The following is a 14,803-nucleotide window of genomic DNA, read 5'->3' on the forward strand; positions in this document are numbered from 1 at the left end:
ATTTCTGAGTTCGAAGCCAGCCTGGTCTACAAAGTGAGTTCCAGGACAGTCAGGGCTACACAGAGAAACCCTGTCTCGAAAAACCAAAGAAAAACAAAACAAAACAAAACCCATCCTACTATTACAGTGCTGTCCTATGCCATTCCCAGGCATCCTGTATTAGAAGCTGGGCTGCCCAGTCCAACCACCAGCTCCCAGTCCTGGCCAGCCCAAGTCAGCCCTTGGCTCTCAAGGGTCCTGGTTGCTCCAGCCAGCTCTGAGGCCCCATGCTGCTTACCTTAGCAGGCCTCCTGGTGGGGAGTAGGCGAAGCACTTGAGGGTCGGGTACTGGGGGCGCAGGAGGAAGGAGAGGATGGCGGCTGTGCCTGCTCCCAAGGAGTGGCCTACCACAATTAGGCCATAGTGTTTGGTTCCACGGCCCTGGGGAACCAAGAGATGCCTGAGAGCCCTGCCTCAGCCAGCCGACACTGGGAGGACGAGAGGTCTTCTCAGAGTCCTGGGATCATGCTGTCCATCATGGATGCTAGGGCTGAGGGAGGGTCAAGCTAGGTCCTCCCAGAGCAAAGGCTTGGCGAGACTGTTTTCACAAACTCCTACTTATCCGCTAAAGCCTTGCTCAGAAATTCCCTCCTTGAGGAAGCCCCCCCTGATTTTCCAGAAACAGCTCCCTCTGTCCTAGGCATTGCCCTCACCCTTTGACCACTCTGATAGCTATAATAACTTGGTTACCTGTCCTCATTCCTCCATCCTAACACCAGCCTACAGTGTGAGACCTGGGAATGGGGGGCTGACAGCACCCTCAGGAGTTACTGGGAGTAGTAGCTGGGCTGACTCAGGCTGCCACCCAGCTCAGGGGCAGCCTTCTTCCTACTTGTAGCTGTTCTTGTCACTAGTCCGTAAAATTTCTTACAACATGTGGTCCTGACCACAAGGCTAGCAGAGTACACATTTGGTAACTGGGGTGCAGAGTCTGGAGAAAGGATACATTGAGAAACAGGGCCTGGGAGGTAGGATGGGGCAGGGTGGAGCCAGCTAGAAGGAGCTGGGAATATGGGAGGGAGGGACAGCAGCTAGTGTTTGGGGAAGGGGATGCCCCTCCTCTCCAATTTGGGATGTCATGGACAACTCACCAGGTCTCGCCCAAAGGCCTGGGACAGGACCATCTCCTGCTCCAGCTTCTTCTTGATGTACTCAGCTGAGAGTACCATGCCCTTGGGAGGAGGAACAGAGCAGCGCTGTTGGGAAGCCTGAGGGACCAGAACAGCCAGTGCCCCTTCCGTCCCTCAACAAACAGGCCGTGAGGGCTGCTGGGTACTTCTTTGGCTCCATTTTCAATTCCATTTTCCAAATGAGAAAACAGAGGTTCAGAGGGATGTCTGCCTGATACAAACAGGAGTGACATCTCCCCAGCTGCCTACCCAGACGCTTCTAGGGACAGCCAGCCCCTGAGCTCTCTAGGCCTCAGTGGGCAAGCAGAATAAACCACACACTTCTGACAAGGGAAGATGCCCTGCTAACCACAGGCACCAGTGTGCTGTCAGGGATGGGGACAAGGTGAGGGAACCTCAGGGTGTTGAGCTTGATACCTTGTGGCCCAACCAGGTGCCTCTGTGTCCCTCCACAGGGAGGCGCTCAGCATCACCTGTCAGGTCAGTCAGTGCATCCTTGGGGAAAGAAAAAGGCAGGTAAGAGGTGCTTGAGGAGAAGAGGCAAGGGCCACAGGTACTGGGGCCTGTGAAGTAGACACATGGGCAGCTTACCTTGGGGGACAGTGTTCCCCGGATACTGATCACCACTTTCTTCTTGTCATGGTCCACAGCTACGTAGAAGGGAGTTTCATAGACCTAGGAGTACCAGTTCATGAGCCTAAGTGACCCCAGAATGAGGCCAGACTATGGTGATAAAACTCCCCATGGGCCACAGGGTCCCTAACACCTGTCAAAGCCAGGGTTCCTGAAGGTCACTGAGTATTCTTGGGTACCTAGCCCTTCCATTCCACTCTGCCTCAGGCAGACCTGTGCTCAGTCCAAATGGCTCACTGCCTCTCCCCAGTGCCTCCTGTTTCTTCCAGACCCTTAAGGTCCCAGACCACCTGGTGGCCCTAATGCTGAATGAGATTAGCATCTATTTCTCTGCTTAGTCTGAGGCAGTATGAATCTCAGGCACCAAAATGGAGGAGGCCATCTCTGATTATACACTGGAGATGATTTGGAAACCATAGCTAGCTCCACTGGCCTGAGGAGTGTCTTTGGTGGCCTGGTCTCCAGTGGCCTCCAGAGGACCTCAGGCCCCAGCCTGGACCCTCACCGCATCATGACAGGAGGTGTAGACAATGTCTACAGCAGTCATGTTCTCATCCAGGAAGTGACGGCGGATGGCGATTGCATTGCAGCCACAACAGTTGTCTTCCTCAATGGTGACCCCAGGGGCAAATCGAGGTCGTGCAGGGCAGAGACAGCACCTAGAATGGGGTGGCAGAAATCTCAGGGCAGGCCAGCACCAGTGGGGTGACTTTTTTCCTTTCCATCTTCTCTGGAAGTGTCTCCAGGTGAGGCTTCAGCCCCACCCTGTCTGTCTCCTTTTATCACCCTTGTGAAGCCCTGGTGACCACTGAGTGGGCAAACCATGAACCAGTTCATCACACAGTCTCCTAACACATGACGCTACCTGGACCATGAATCCTCCCCTCTTGGCTGCAGACCCCACCACTCTTCTCTCTTCCCAGGCTGAGCCTCCTCTCCAGCTTGCCCTTCATCTTCAAGGTCCTGGGTCTAGCCTGGACCTCCCGCCCCTCTAGCAGCCTACTTCATGTGTTTTCCATAAGGTCGCTTAGGACAGCAGTAGACCCACTGTAGACCTCCCAAGGCACCTTACTGGACTCCTGCGTGGCATCTCCCCTTAGCTGTATTGATGTTTTCCTGACTATCATACCAGCTCCTCCCAGTCACATTTAAAACCAAACCTGCCTGCTATCTTTTCCCATCCTCTCTGAGTGCAGCCCAACCTCCTCTCCCTTGTCTACCCTTGCCCCCACACTACCAACTCAGTAGCACATGGAGGGACCCTGTGACAGCACATTGAGCTACTGTCACGTTTCCTCTTAGGGTCCCACAGAGACGCTCCTTCTCATCATAAAGGTCTGAGTCCTTTCCAGGCTATGTCCCATCTGACTGACCTCCACACACCCCTCATCTACACCAATCTTACCTTTCCTTCCTCTGTCTAAATAGCTCCCTCACCAGATTCTATGCACATTATCCCCCCCCCCCAATACCCTTTAGTCTCCATCCAAATGTGACCCTACAGCAAGCTCCACTCTAGGTACCTCTCTGACAGGGCCAGCCCTGACCTGACCCCTGGTCTAGCACTCAGCTATGTCCCTCTATAGCATCCATGTGCTCCGCTGACCTGCCCCAGAGTCCCTCATCCATGTACTGCTGTGGCAGGTGTTACACAGGGCAGGGTCTGCTCTGTGCTAGTCACAGATGTTTCTCCGATCACCAAGCCTGTCAGGCATACAGGACACTCCCCAGGGTAGATGAGCCAGGGCTGAACTGCTCATTCCATTGGGGATGGAGGCAGGGACCGGTTGGAAAAAATTAAGCATCTGCTTCTCAGGCCACCAGAGGGAGCCAGCACCCAACAGATTGAATACCCGGAGCTGGGGTAAGTATGGCTGCAGGCTGTCTTGAATTGACATTCAGTGTGAGGTGTTTGTCTTCTCAGAGCAGCGCCTGTGGGACTGTGACTTCCCAACAGGGAGAGGCCTCATTGAGAAGCCCCAGAGCAAACCAAGACTTGAGCTTGCCTGTGCTTTGGATCAGGGAATGCCCCATACATAGGATAGAACACACAGGACACTCATCCTAGAGCCGTGCCTGGAGAAGCCACCATCAGGTCACATGGTGGCCAGTTTGACTCAAGGTCCTACCTTCAAGTCTTCAGGAAGTTCCCCTCTTCCCTCAGCTGAGCAGAAGGCTCAAATGAAGTAGGGGAGCAGCAGGACTTGGGTCCAAATCTTTCCTGCTACATAACGTTCTGATTCTGTAACCATGGTCCAGATAAGCCTGACTGCTGCTTCCCAAAGCTAGACTCCAGCCTGTCCCCTATGCCAATCCCCTTGTCCGCTCCACTCTTCACACAAAATAGGTCCTTACAAAGTGTGATGTGTCACCCACTGAGGCAGACAACAAAAGTTCAGGATCTGAGAGTCCATGGAAGTGACAAGCAGCAAACAGCAGATGCTAAGTACGGTACCCAGCGATCACTGTCTCCAATTAGCCCCACACTTTGTGGTTTTGTCTCCACCCCACCCCAGGTTCATTTGTTCATTCTTCCGAGAGTCCCGGACCTGACTGTGCCCCACCAAAGCTGAGGACTCTGTCCTCTGCCATTTCAGTACTGGCTCATGCAGGAGTTGATATTCCCACTGTCCCCAAAGCACTCAGAGCCCCATAGCCAGTGGCTCTGATTTGGAACTGTCCTATGGGCTGATAGCACCTGCTAGGACCGGGGAAACAGGAGAAGTGGAGAGGGCCCACCTAAGCACAGGCCTAGGGGCTCCTGGCCCAGAGCTCATCTTGAGGGTCTCTCCATCCAGACTCAGTGACCCAGGATTGCAGGGGAAGTGACAAGCATGTACACATGACAGAGATGGAGGAGTACACAGTGACCTGGTCCTCCCTGATCAGCTGAGGAGAGTGAGAACAAGGTCCCAAGAGTCACCAGCTTTCTCCATGTGGAGGCACTGTGGAGCAGGCATGGATGCTGTTGCCTCTGGGAGGAGGCAGGGAGAACAGAGGCACTGGCCCACTAGGTCACTTTTCTGGAACAGGAGCCCAGGGAACTGTCCTGCTTCTGCCTGTCATGGACTGAGGATGGAGACACCATAGAAGGGCAGGGTCCTTCCAAAGCCCTTCTCTGGCCCACTTTAAAGCACAGAGCCCCACCTCTTTTCCATGAGGGCAGGGCTGAGGGTGGAGTCAGCTGCAGGTCAGATCTGGGTCCAGGCCTTTTTTGTTTTTTTGAGACAGGCTTTCTCTGTATAGTCCTGGCTGTCTTGGAACTCACTTTGTAGTCCAGGTTGGCCTGGAACTCAGAAATCCACCTGCCTCTGCCTCCCAAGTGCTGGGATTAAAGGCGTGCGCCACCACTGCCCGCCTTGCCTTTTTTTCTGTACTCAGAACATTGTACTAAAGTGCCTTCTTGGTGAATTTCTAGAGGCCTCCATGGGGTGTGCCTACTTCCCAAGAAAATCTATTCTTCTAAAGAGGCAGCACAAAGCTGAGCAGCCAGGAGGGAGATGTGGGCAGGAGGGAATATCTATAGTGGGCAGAGGATGGCCCAAAGACAAGAAGAAAACTAGCAGTGCAGACACTCTAAAACAGACCTAACCACATCCCATTTCACAGATTTAGAAAGTGAGGCTCACAGAAGGGCACTGACTTGCCCAAGGCAGCAACTGAAAGTCCATAATTCCAGTCCAGGGAGGAAGCAGGAGGAAGCCAGTGGCCCAGTGACCACATGGAAAAGAGGAGGTAGGGGCAGGACAGCAGTTTCAAAGCTCCAGAGGAAGGGTACCAGTTCATCACTGCACCCTCCCTCCAGCCTAGGCTCTATGCTACTGTGGCTGGGGACTGGCTGTGTACTCACGAGCAGGACCGAGCCAGCTGGCAGAGACCACAGGTGGGCTTCCTCATCAGGTACATGGGCCAGCCATAGGCAGCTAGGGCAAAGAGCATGTAGTAGCAGACTTCTTTGTAGCGTAGCATCTCGTGCTGGAAGACAGGATGCAGAGGGTGGTGACTTCTGCCCTTCCTGACTGATACCTCAGTCACCACCAGTCCCTGAGGTGGGAGCCCGCCTACTTGCTCCAGTGGGGCCCAAGGAGGAGCAGTCCCTTCAGACACTAATTACATTTGCCCAATTATTTCCCTATACCCAGGCCAGCATACTCATGAGATCCATCCTATCATTACTGTCTCGGAATTTATGATCTGGGGACAGAGAACCACTTGGAGCCCTGGTTTGTTTACCCAAGAAGGAAGGGAACATGGGGTGTGAGTGGCAGTCTCCCCCCACCCCACCCCCACCTCAGCAATCAGGCCCTGGGAACTTAACCCTGTGAAACCTTAGTGCCTGAGGCTGGGAGTGTCTATGGGCAACTAGATGAGCCACACTGGGCATGGGAAGGGTCGGCAAATGTCTCTGGCTCACTAATCCTCTCAGGGTTGACTCATAGAGCCCCAGGTTCCTGAGGCTGGGGTAGGCTGTCTCCCTGAGGTTGGGATCGTGTTGGAGAGAGGTGCCAGTTTGAAACCCAGGAGTCTGCTGCCCAACAGCTGCCCTTGATGGTTGGTATTAGTGCTACAAGCTGTCCAGGGGCTGGGATGGCAGTGTCCCAGCCAAGCCTGTCAGTCAGCACCCAGCCCCTGGGCACCAGGACTGCGGCACTTAGAGGGAATTAGTCACCTTGTAAAAGTTAAGGAGGGTGATTAGTCATCTTGTGAAGTGAAACAGGTAGGCCTCAATCAGCACCCTCTGCCTGCTCTTCAGGAACTCAGGAAGGAGCCAGTAGCTGCAGAGGCAATTACCCTGGGTGACAGGACAGGGAGGCGGGGCGATGGTAGCCTCTGCCAGGTGGCAGGTGCAGGCTCTGCACCTCCCCCCAGGGGGTGGTAAGAGCCAGCCAGGCAAGGCCTGAGTGAGTGGTGGGCAGCTGGCTAGGGGCATGGACTGGATATGTATGTGGCTGGGAAAAATGAAGTGCTGTCTGCTTTGGGAAGACAGATGCCTGGGGCTTTTCTAAAGACACAGATTCCCAAGGGTCAAAACTTTTCCAGCCCTGTCTGATTCGGTACCAATCTTCCAGCACCCTGCTTGCCTGGATTTAGGATGGGTCAGTTCCTCCTACTGCAGTTCTGAGTGCGAGGTGTGCTTAGGGCATTTTATATCTGTCCTGAGGGCTTCGAGGGTGACAGGCTTGCTCCAGGTAGCAGAGAGAGGGATTGAGCAAGGATGCATCTAAATTTCTTTGCCTCTCCTGGGTCAGGCTACCAGCTGTGGTCCCCCCTCGGTCACACCGGCCTGGGCTGTGCCTTCCTTCACACCATGGGGCCCATGCTGCCAGTACACATGGGCTTTCTATTAAAGGTGCTTGAGGGAAGTTTCTATTGCTAACAAGGTGTTTAAATGGCCATGCCACACCCCACTACCTACTATGAGAGGGCAGCAGCAGCAATAATGTCACAGCTCGTCCCAGGAAAGCACTGTGCAATCTCCAGTAGCAGGGGTCAAGTGTCCTGGAGCTTGGCTAAGGGATTCAGGGTCCTCCTTAGTGATAGATACAGCATGATGTGAGGGTATTGAGGGCCTGATCTGAGACTCCCTGGACAGCTGAGCAAGAGTGATGGGGTTGCCTCACGCCATGTAGGTGTGGGGAGGCACAGAGAGGCACTGGAGACAGGAAGAAGCTCCACTCACCGAGTTCTTGAGGTCGAGGTACTTGGTGTTTCTGGTCACTGGCATCCCAGACAGGAAAGCCAAGATGTCATTGTTTGCCTGGAAAACAGGCGTGGTAAGATGGACAGTGGTCCAGATGTAAAGGTGAGAAGGGAGTTCAGTTTCAGCCTGCCTCAGAGGTCTGAAGGAACCACATGGCTTGCAGCTCTTCCAATACCCAGCATTTTTCCAAAATCACATTTCCCTGTATTTCTAGTTTTCTCCATTCTACCCAGACCTTCAAACCCCAAGGGATGGTCCTGAGCCACCCAAGAGGGAAAGGGATTTTGTGTAAGATGTCCCGAGACCAGAATTAGCATGTTGGTGAGGACAGGGACCAGGGGAACTTTCAGACAGAGGCCCAAGTGAACGAGACATCAAGCCCCAGTGAACGGGACATCCTCAGAGGCTGACCTCAGAAGCAGCCACATGTGGTGCAGACAACTCTGCTAGAAGATTTCAGCTAGGACAGTGGATGGTGAAGAGCAGTAGCAGCAGCCCTGGGGCCCACGGGGAGAGGATGCCACAAGCTGTGCAGCAGGAGCCCACAGGGGAGCTGGTGGGTGCTTACCTCGTCCAGCACCGCATTGCGTTTGGCTCGCTGCCGCTGCCTAAGCAGCACCAGGCCAGCAATGATGTCGGAGGGCACGATGTCGAGGTCACGGAAAAATTCAGCAAAGAGGTAGGCAATTTCTGAGTAGGCATCCTGTCAAGCAAGGCCCAGGATGGCAGGAGGCAGTGGCGGGGCAGCAGGAGAAAGGAGAGACCATGAGTGAACACCAAGGGCAAGTTGACCAGAAACTGCCACAATTCTGGGCAACTTTGCCCTCGGGTGTGCGGCACCTCCATAAGCAGGAACCTAGAGACTCTGTTTCGTGTTTTGTTCTTTAACCATCTTTGCTGCTGACCCTTCTCCACCTCCCAGGCCTCTTCTCTCCACTGAGGTCCCTTTGCTCGCAGGTGCCAACCTAGGTGGATACCTCTTCTCTCTCTAGACACCCAGGACCAAGGTCCAGGCAGCCCTTCTCTAGAAGCGAAGCCACACAAGGCATCCGGCTACCTCTGTCCTACCAGCTGTGACCCTGGAAGTCCTGCTACGTCTCCCAAATCTCAAGGATCCCCTGCTTCTCAGCAGCCCCAGCTCAGGGCCCCTGCAATGTGCTTGAGAAGTACAATTTCATAGTCAGTGGCCTCTCTGGTTTAGAGTTGGCCCCCGGCCCTTGGGTAAAAAGGGAAGAACAGAGGCAGACAAGCCCTGCTGGCTGTGGTCCTGGGATTCCCCTGCCTTTGGTTGCCTTGAACCTCTCAGGAGAGGGCAGAGTGAGAACAAACTCATGGCAACTGAATCTGTCTCACTGGTCTCATCCTTGAGTGCCTGGCAAGTCAAGAGAAAAATGCCCGTGGCTACCAGCTCAAACCTCTAAGGGGCCACACGGAACCAAACAGCGCTCAGCTTCAGCTGCTCAGCTCAGGGCACCAGGTTTGAACATACAGGCAGTTATGTAAAATTTTCAAAGATTGGCATTCAAGTATAGTTCTTTGGTGACAAAATACAAGCTGGAGAAAACTCCCTCCTCTGGGATCTGCCCCTGGCTGTCTGTGTCTAACAGGACCGTGCTCTTCTCACTGGCTCCTCACAGCAGTCCTGACCCTGTGTTTTGTGGGGTGAAGAGTGTGCCTATCATAGGCCCAGGCAAGCCTGGTTTCCACCTCTAGAGCTCCATTCCCTGCCCTCTGTAAGGCACACTTGCAGCCAGGCCTGGACCAGGATCTCTCAGGCATTCCCAGACAGCCCGATGAGGTACTCCCCGGCTGCCAGGGAACGCTGAGCCTTTCTTCCTTAGGCACTCACTCTAAGGTCCCTGGGGGGTGCTGTGAGGGAAGGGCCAGTCCAGGCTTCCCCAGGGTGTCTGAGGTGAGGGCTTCACTGTCTTCCTCAGGAAGGAGTGGTCTTCTGACTTCTCTACCTAGCTGTGGGATACTGAGCAAATCAGTCCATCTTTCTGGGTCTCAGCTGACTGATCTGCAAAACAGGGAGTAGAGCTGGATGACTGCTCACCTGCCTACCCCACTCTGAGAGGTTCAATCTCCCTTCCTGCTCAGAGCCACCTTCTGCAGAGCTGGCTCCTCAACACTATTGGTCTCTCCACATCTCCGACCTCAGAGGTGTGTGCGATCCAGCCCCAGGCTAAGCGCTCCACAGCACCCCAGACCTTCCAGATCCATCCACTGCTGACCACATGGTACTTTTCTTTTAAATTTAAACCATGCTCCAAGGGTACCAAATCAGTCATCAAGGCCTTCTGTTTCCACAGTGAAACAGGTGACTGTCTGCTTTGCAGGGAAGGGCAGAACTTCAGTGAAAAGGCAGACTGCCCCACAAGCAGGCAGTTACTCTGCTCACAATGCCCCACCTCCTACCAGCCCCACCCACCTAGCATTACCAGAGGAGTGAAAGGCACTTGCATGGCAGAGAAGACCTGAGGCAAGCAACTGTGGGTACTTACTGACTGGGAATCCTTTGTCCGGGTGCAACAGAGGAACACTTTTAGACGGCGGGACCAGCTGGTGGCCTGACCCTCCTCTAGCCGGTGCCTGTGGAGGTAAACAGTTGACATGTGTCAGGTCATGGGGCTGGATTAGAGGAGCCGGCCAGATGTTAGAGAAATAGGACAGCCTGTTCCCAGGATACACCAGGGAGTGCTCCAGTGGGCCTGGGGAGGCTAGGCAGCAAGCTACCTACAGCTGGGTGGCCAGTGACCTAGCTGTCAGCCAGCCAGGGTGTTGCTAGCCAACCTGGTGAGCTCTAGAGGCCCTCACACTCTCCAGCTGCTGTCTGGGTAGGGCAGGTATACTGCCTGCATGGTTTCCGCCTGTCCCTTCTGCTCTCCCTCCTCAGGTCAGGTGGGGAGTTAGGGGGCTCAGGAGTCAGTGAGCAGAGAGAACAAGAAGCTACTTTCCCAAGACGGCATCCACATCCCGGGCACCTAGGAAGCTGGTGCATTTTGAGCACAAAGATAATAACTCTGATATCACAGGTCTTGGTTTATTCCTTTCAGCCCAGCACTTGGGAGGGAGAGGCAGGCAGATGGATCTTTGTGAATTCGAGGTTAGTCTGGTCTACAGAGCAAATTCCAGGATAGTCAGGGCTTAAATAAAAAAAAGGAAAGAAAGAAAAAAAGAAAAAAGGAAAAAGAAAGAGAGGGGGAGAGAGAGAGAGAGAGAAAGAGAGAGAGAGAAGAAGAAGAAGAAGAAGAAGAAGAAGAAGAAGAAGAAGAAGAAGAAGAAGAAGAAGAAGAAGAAGAAGAAAGAAGAAGGAGGAGGAGGAAGAGGAAGAGGAGGAGGAAGGAAGGAAGGAAAGAAAAAAGAGACAATAGCCCTGACACTAAACACTGAATCTCAAAACAAAGCCAGAAGAGGCTGTGACTGGGTTTTTGAAATGTTCTGTCCCCTTAAAAGCCTGTCACCAAGTCAGGGGCAAAGGGCAAGGTAGCACTCAGATGCATTCAAGTCACTTAACAGTCATCAGGAATGACAGACTGGCTCTCAGTGTGCCTCTTGGCTCTTATGTGCAGCCAAGAACTGCTCTCCATTCCTTTAACCCTGGTTACATAGGCAGCCGACCAAAAAGGAGGCACCGGGAGGGGCTAGGGATGATGTAAGAGGCCAGCTGTCCCGGGGACCTGCAGTCCCTAGAAAATGGAACAGCCTTGCATCCTAGACCACCGTCCACCGTCCACCGCCCAGGGGCTTGATGAAGAGGGAGTGAAGCTCAGTTCTCAGGGCATCACATACATTTTGCTTTCTGATCCAACAGGGCCTTCAAATGCAGAATGAGACATTTCCTCCTCAGCCTCTGGCCAGATGGAAATGCTCACGCCACTGCAAACTGCTCATGAACGCCAGGGGGCAGATAAGAGCATAGGGATGTGTGAGAAGCTGACAGGTTGGTCAAGTGCAACCACCCTTCAGGCTACCAGCCACATACCAAGTCTGGACAAGAAGTTCATGGACCCCGACAGCCCTGTCTGTTGGGAGGCTCACTGTGTAAAAGGGGACAGACATTCCTTCCAACAGAAACCCAAGGTCCAGCCTCCTGGGAAAGAGCAGGGAAAAACACTCTTCCCCAGTCCCTACCAGATTTCACTGGAAAGAGAAAGGACCAAAACTTAGACACACTCGCGGCTTTCAGAAACCAAAATAACAACCATGTGGCAGCAGGGGTGTGCATGTCCCTGCCCTTGGGAGTTGATAGCTTGAAAAAATGTCCCTGTTAGGAAAAAAATGTTCATTTTAGAGCCAGTGAAGGCCAGTCAGGCAGGTAGTCGGCCTGACAAAGCCTCGCAGCCGGAATGTGCTCTCCAGCCTTGCGGGAGACCTGGAGAAACCACTACAGGTCAAGGGCCTGCAAGCTATGGCCTCAGACAGGGCTTGGAAACCACAGGGAGCCCCCTAATTAAAAAGATGGTGAGCACCAGCCCCTGCTGTAATGGCTCCTACTGCCTGGAGCCCCAAAGGCAATCACCCGGAGTCAGGAAGGGAAGGAAGTTTTCTCCAGGGCCCAGGAGCCCAGAAACAGGTCGGGTGCGGCCCAGGCTCAGCAGGCAAAGTGGGACAGGGGCGGTGGCCAGCTGCACCAAGGGAAGAACGGGCTGTGGAGCCCTGGCTCCAAGGCCTGACATTTCAGGCTGGGAGGTGGCCAGACCAGGCATGGGTGTGGTGCTGGAGGCGGTGACAAGTTGGTGGGCTGACATGGAAGGTTTGAGGCATGAGTTGGGGTAGGGTCAGGCCTGCTGGGCAGGGGTCTTGGCAGCCTACTCCCCTGGGCTGGACATGGATGCCATTCCACACCCCGCCACTGTGGCTTGGGGCAGTGATTCAGATCTGTAGAAGGGGGTCTCACAGCTGCTCTGGGATAGCATGGGGCCTGCCTTCCTGGAGAAGCCCGATTGTGGAGGCTATGGTGACTCATCCAGGGAGCCCCTGCTTTCAATAAAAGTCACTATGGCCATGTTGGATACCCGCTTCTCTCTTTTAAACACCAAGTGAAATCTCCTCCAGGAAGTCTTCCTTGATTGACGTCTTACAGCCTCTGAGACCTAGAGGAAGTCTCACCTAACAGTTGTTAAGTAAGGGTCTCAAAGTGAGGCTGAGAGCTGGTCCCTGGCTTTACCACGTAACCAGGCAACCACTTCAACTTTGGACCTTGGTTTCTCCACCCCCCAGTACAGGGAGGACCTGGCTTGTGACTCACTCTGAACAATTGTGTCTTCTGCCGTTCCAGTAACTGAGTGCGTGTCCGGCTGCTGCCGCTGAGTGGCTCTCCATTAACTCAGCCGTTGCCCACAGTGTTAACCACTTGGTATATATTATCTCACTTAAACCTCACAACAACATCCTGAGCCAGCAACTGCTATTCTTACTTTTTTTTTTCAGGTTTTACTTTTTAATTTTTATGTTTTCCTTGTGCCCACATGAATAAAAACTAAAAAAGAAAAAGATACAACTCTCACTTTTAACACTGGCAAATTGAGTGAATGAATTTTATCACTTGACAGGCAATGCTGTCACAGGCATGCTTTTGTTTTTAATTATTTCTTTTAGTTTTGAAAACATAATATGGTTACGTCATTTTCTCTTCTCCTCTCTCCAAGCTCTGCCATGCACCTCTCCTTGAGCGTTCTTTTCTTTCCCCTTGCTCCTTTCCTGAATTGTTTTTTTTTTTAAAGATTTATTTATGTATTATATGTAAGTACACTGTAGCTGTCTTCAGACACTCCAGAAGAGAGCGTCAGATCTTGTTATGGATGGTTGTGAGCCACCATGTGGTTGCTGGGATTTGAACTCCGGACCTTCGGAAGTACATTCGGGTGCTCTTACCCACTGAGCCATCACACCAGCCCCTCCTGAATTGTTACTATGTATGTTTACACTATTGTGTTTTATACACACCCATGTACATTCTTGGATATCTAAAATTAAACAAAACAAAACAGAATCTCACTGTGTAGCTCTGGCTGGCCTCAAAGTTGCTATGTAGACTGGGATGGCCCTGAACTGGTCTGCCTGCAGTGAGTGCTGGGATGGAAGGCATATGCCACCACACCCAGCCTATTCTTACCTTCTCAAGAACAGAAGAGGCAGTGAGACTGCGATGTGGGAGGGAACAGGACCCTCCTCTGCCCACCAGTCTTCAAAGCTTACTAGGACGCCGCCCGCCCGCCCGCCCGCCCGCCCAGCCCACTCACCGCAGGTTGTAAGTCCGCAGATTGCGCTGCCTCCTCTTGGTGGCTCTCAGCTTGACGAAGGTGCGGCCCGTGGGGTCAAAGACGCAGAGGACAGTGATGCAGACGCTAAGGATGACCACCCAGTTGCAGACTACCATTCCTGTGGCGGCGGCAATGAGAAGGAAGAACTGGTGTTTGGTTCCCCTTCCCGGGTCATGAGCAATAAACAAAGGACCCTGTGGCTGCTATGTGCCCAGCTGCTTCTTAGGCTCAAGAGCAAGGCTCAGGAGGCCCACACATGGCACAGAGCAGACTTTTGAGAAGGTGACAAACGGCCCTAGTGCTGCCTGGACAGTTCTGTGTCTGCTACTGCTCCCCTGGTGAGGACCCAAGTGGGAGGGCAGAACACTGGGTGAAGGGTGCACCCGTGCTCGGATGTCTCCCTAGAGTGGCGCCTGAGCCCCTTTCTCTGCAAGTTGGGTCCTATTACCTCCACCCCAGGGCTGGCTTCACTGATGGGGCAGATGGGGTGCATACCGAGGGTGACATTCTTAGCAGTGAGGTCATTGCAGGAGGTGTAGTACTGTGTGAGCCAGACGATGCCCACGATAGCGTAGATGAACTCGATCACCAAGATGGCTGCAAGGAGAGGCAGGTTCTGACTAAAGGCTACAGGCACTGTCTGCCACCAGGGAAGGGAGGGCCCAGGAACCTCACCCTGGCTTCTGTTGCCTGGTCTCTTGCATTGTGCTCTCACATCCCCACTGCCTCCCAGGACTGTGACTGCACAGGTGAACAGGGACAAGTACTTCCCAGCTTCTTCAGGATCTCAGTTTCACACATGAGCTCAGGCAAGTTACCTAATCTCCCTGAGCCTCGGCTTCCGCATCCCTATCTGAGACTGCCAATAACTTTGTCACAGGACACTGAAGACTGGAACTTATGAAAACTGTTGTTTTCAAAACTCAGTTTTGAGCCGGGCATGGTGGCGCACACCTTTAATCCCAGCACTTGGGAGGCAGAGGCAGGCGGATTTCTGAATTCGAGGTCAGCCTGGTCTACAAAGTGAGTTCCAG

At 53.4% G+C, this 14,803-nt stretch overlaps 1 protein-coding gene across 4 annotated transcripts in view; it reads right to left on the reverse strand.

Annotated features, from left to right (window-relative positions):
- The window catches only part of Dagla (diacylglycerol lipase alpha), a 58,946-nt gene that overhangs the window by 9,009 nt on the left and 35,134 nt on the right, over positions 1-14,803 (reverse strand). For all 4 annotated transcript variants that reach the window (XM_021195038.2, XM_029542605.1, XM_029542614.1 and 1 more), the window contains 11 exons: positions 14,265-14,366; positions 13,749-13,887; positions 10,008-10,095; positions 8,072-8,206; positions 7,483-7,560; positions 5,653-5,777; positions 2,308-2,461; positions 1,761-1,844; positions 1,587-1,664; positions 1,131-1,211; positions 278-420 (listed from right to left, as the gene is read on the reverse strand). In XM_021195038.2, the coding sequence (XP_021050697.1) occupies positions 278-420; positions 1,131-1,211; positions 1,587-1,664; positions 1,761-1,844; positions 2,308-2,461; positions 5,653-5,777; positions 7,483-7,560; positions 8,072-8,206; positions 10,008-10,095; positions 13,749-13,887; positions 14,265-14,366 (1,207 nt within the window). The remainder of the gene's footprint in view (positions 1-277; positions 421-1,130; positions 1,212-1,586; positions 1,665-1,760; positions 1,845-2,307; positions 2,462-5,652; positions 5,778-7,482; positions 7,561-8,071; positions 8,207-10,007; positions 10,096-13,748; positions 13,888-14,264; positions 14,367-14,803) is intronic.

The sequence above is a fragment of the Mus pahari genome, chromosome 1 (genome assembly GCF_900095145.1).
Source record: "Mus pahari chromosome 1, PAHARI_EIJ_v1.1, whole genome shotgun sequence".
Taxonomy (NCBI): Eukaryota; Metazoa; Chordata; class Mammalia; order Rodentia; family Muridae; genus Mus; species Mus pahari.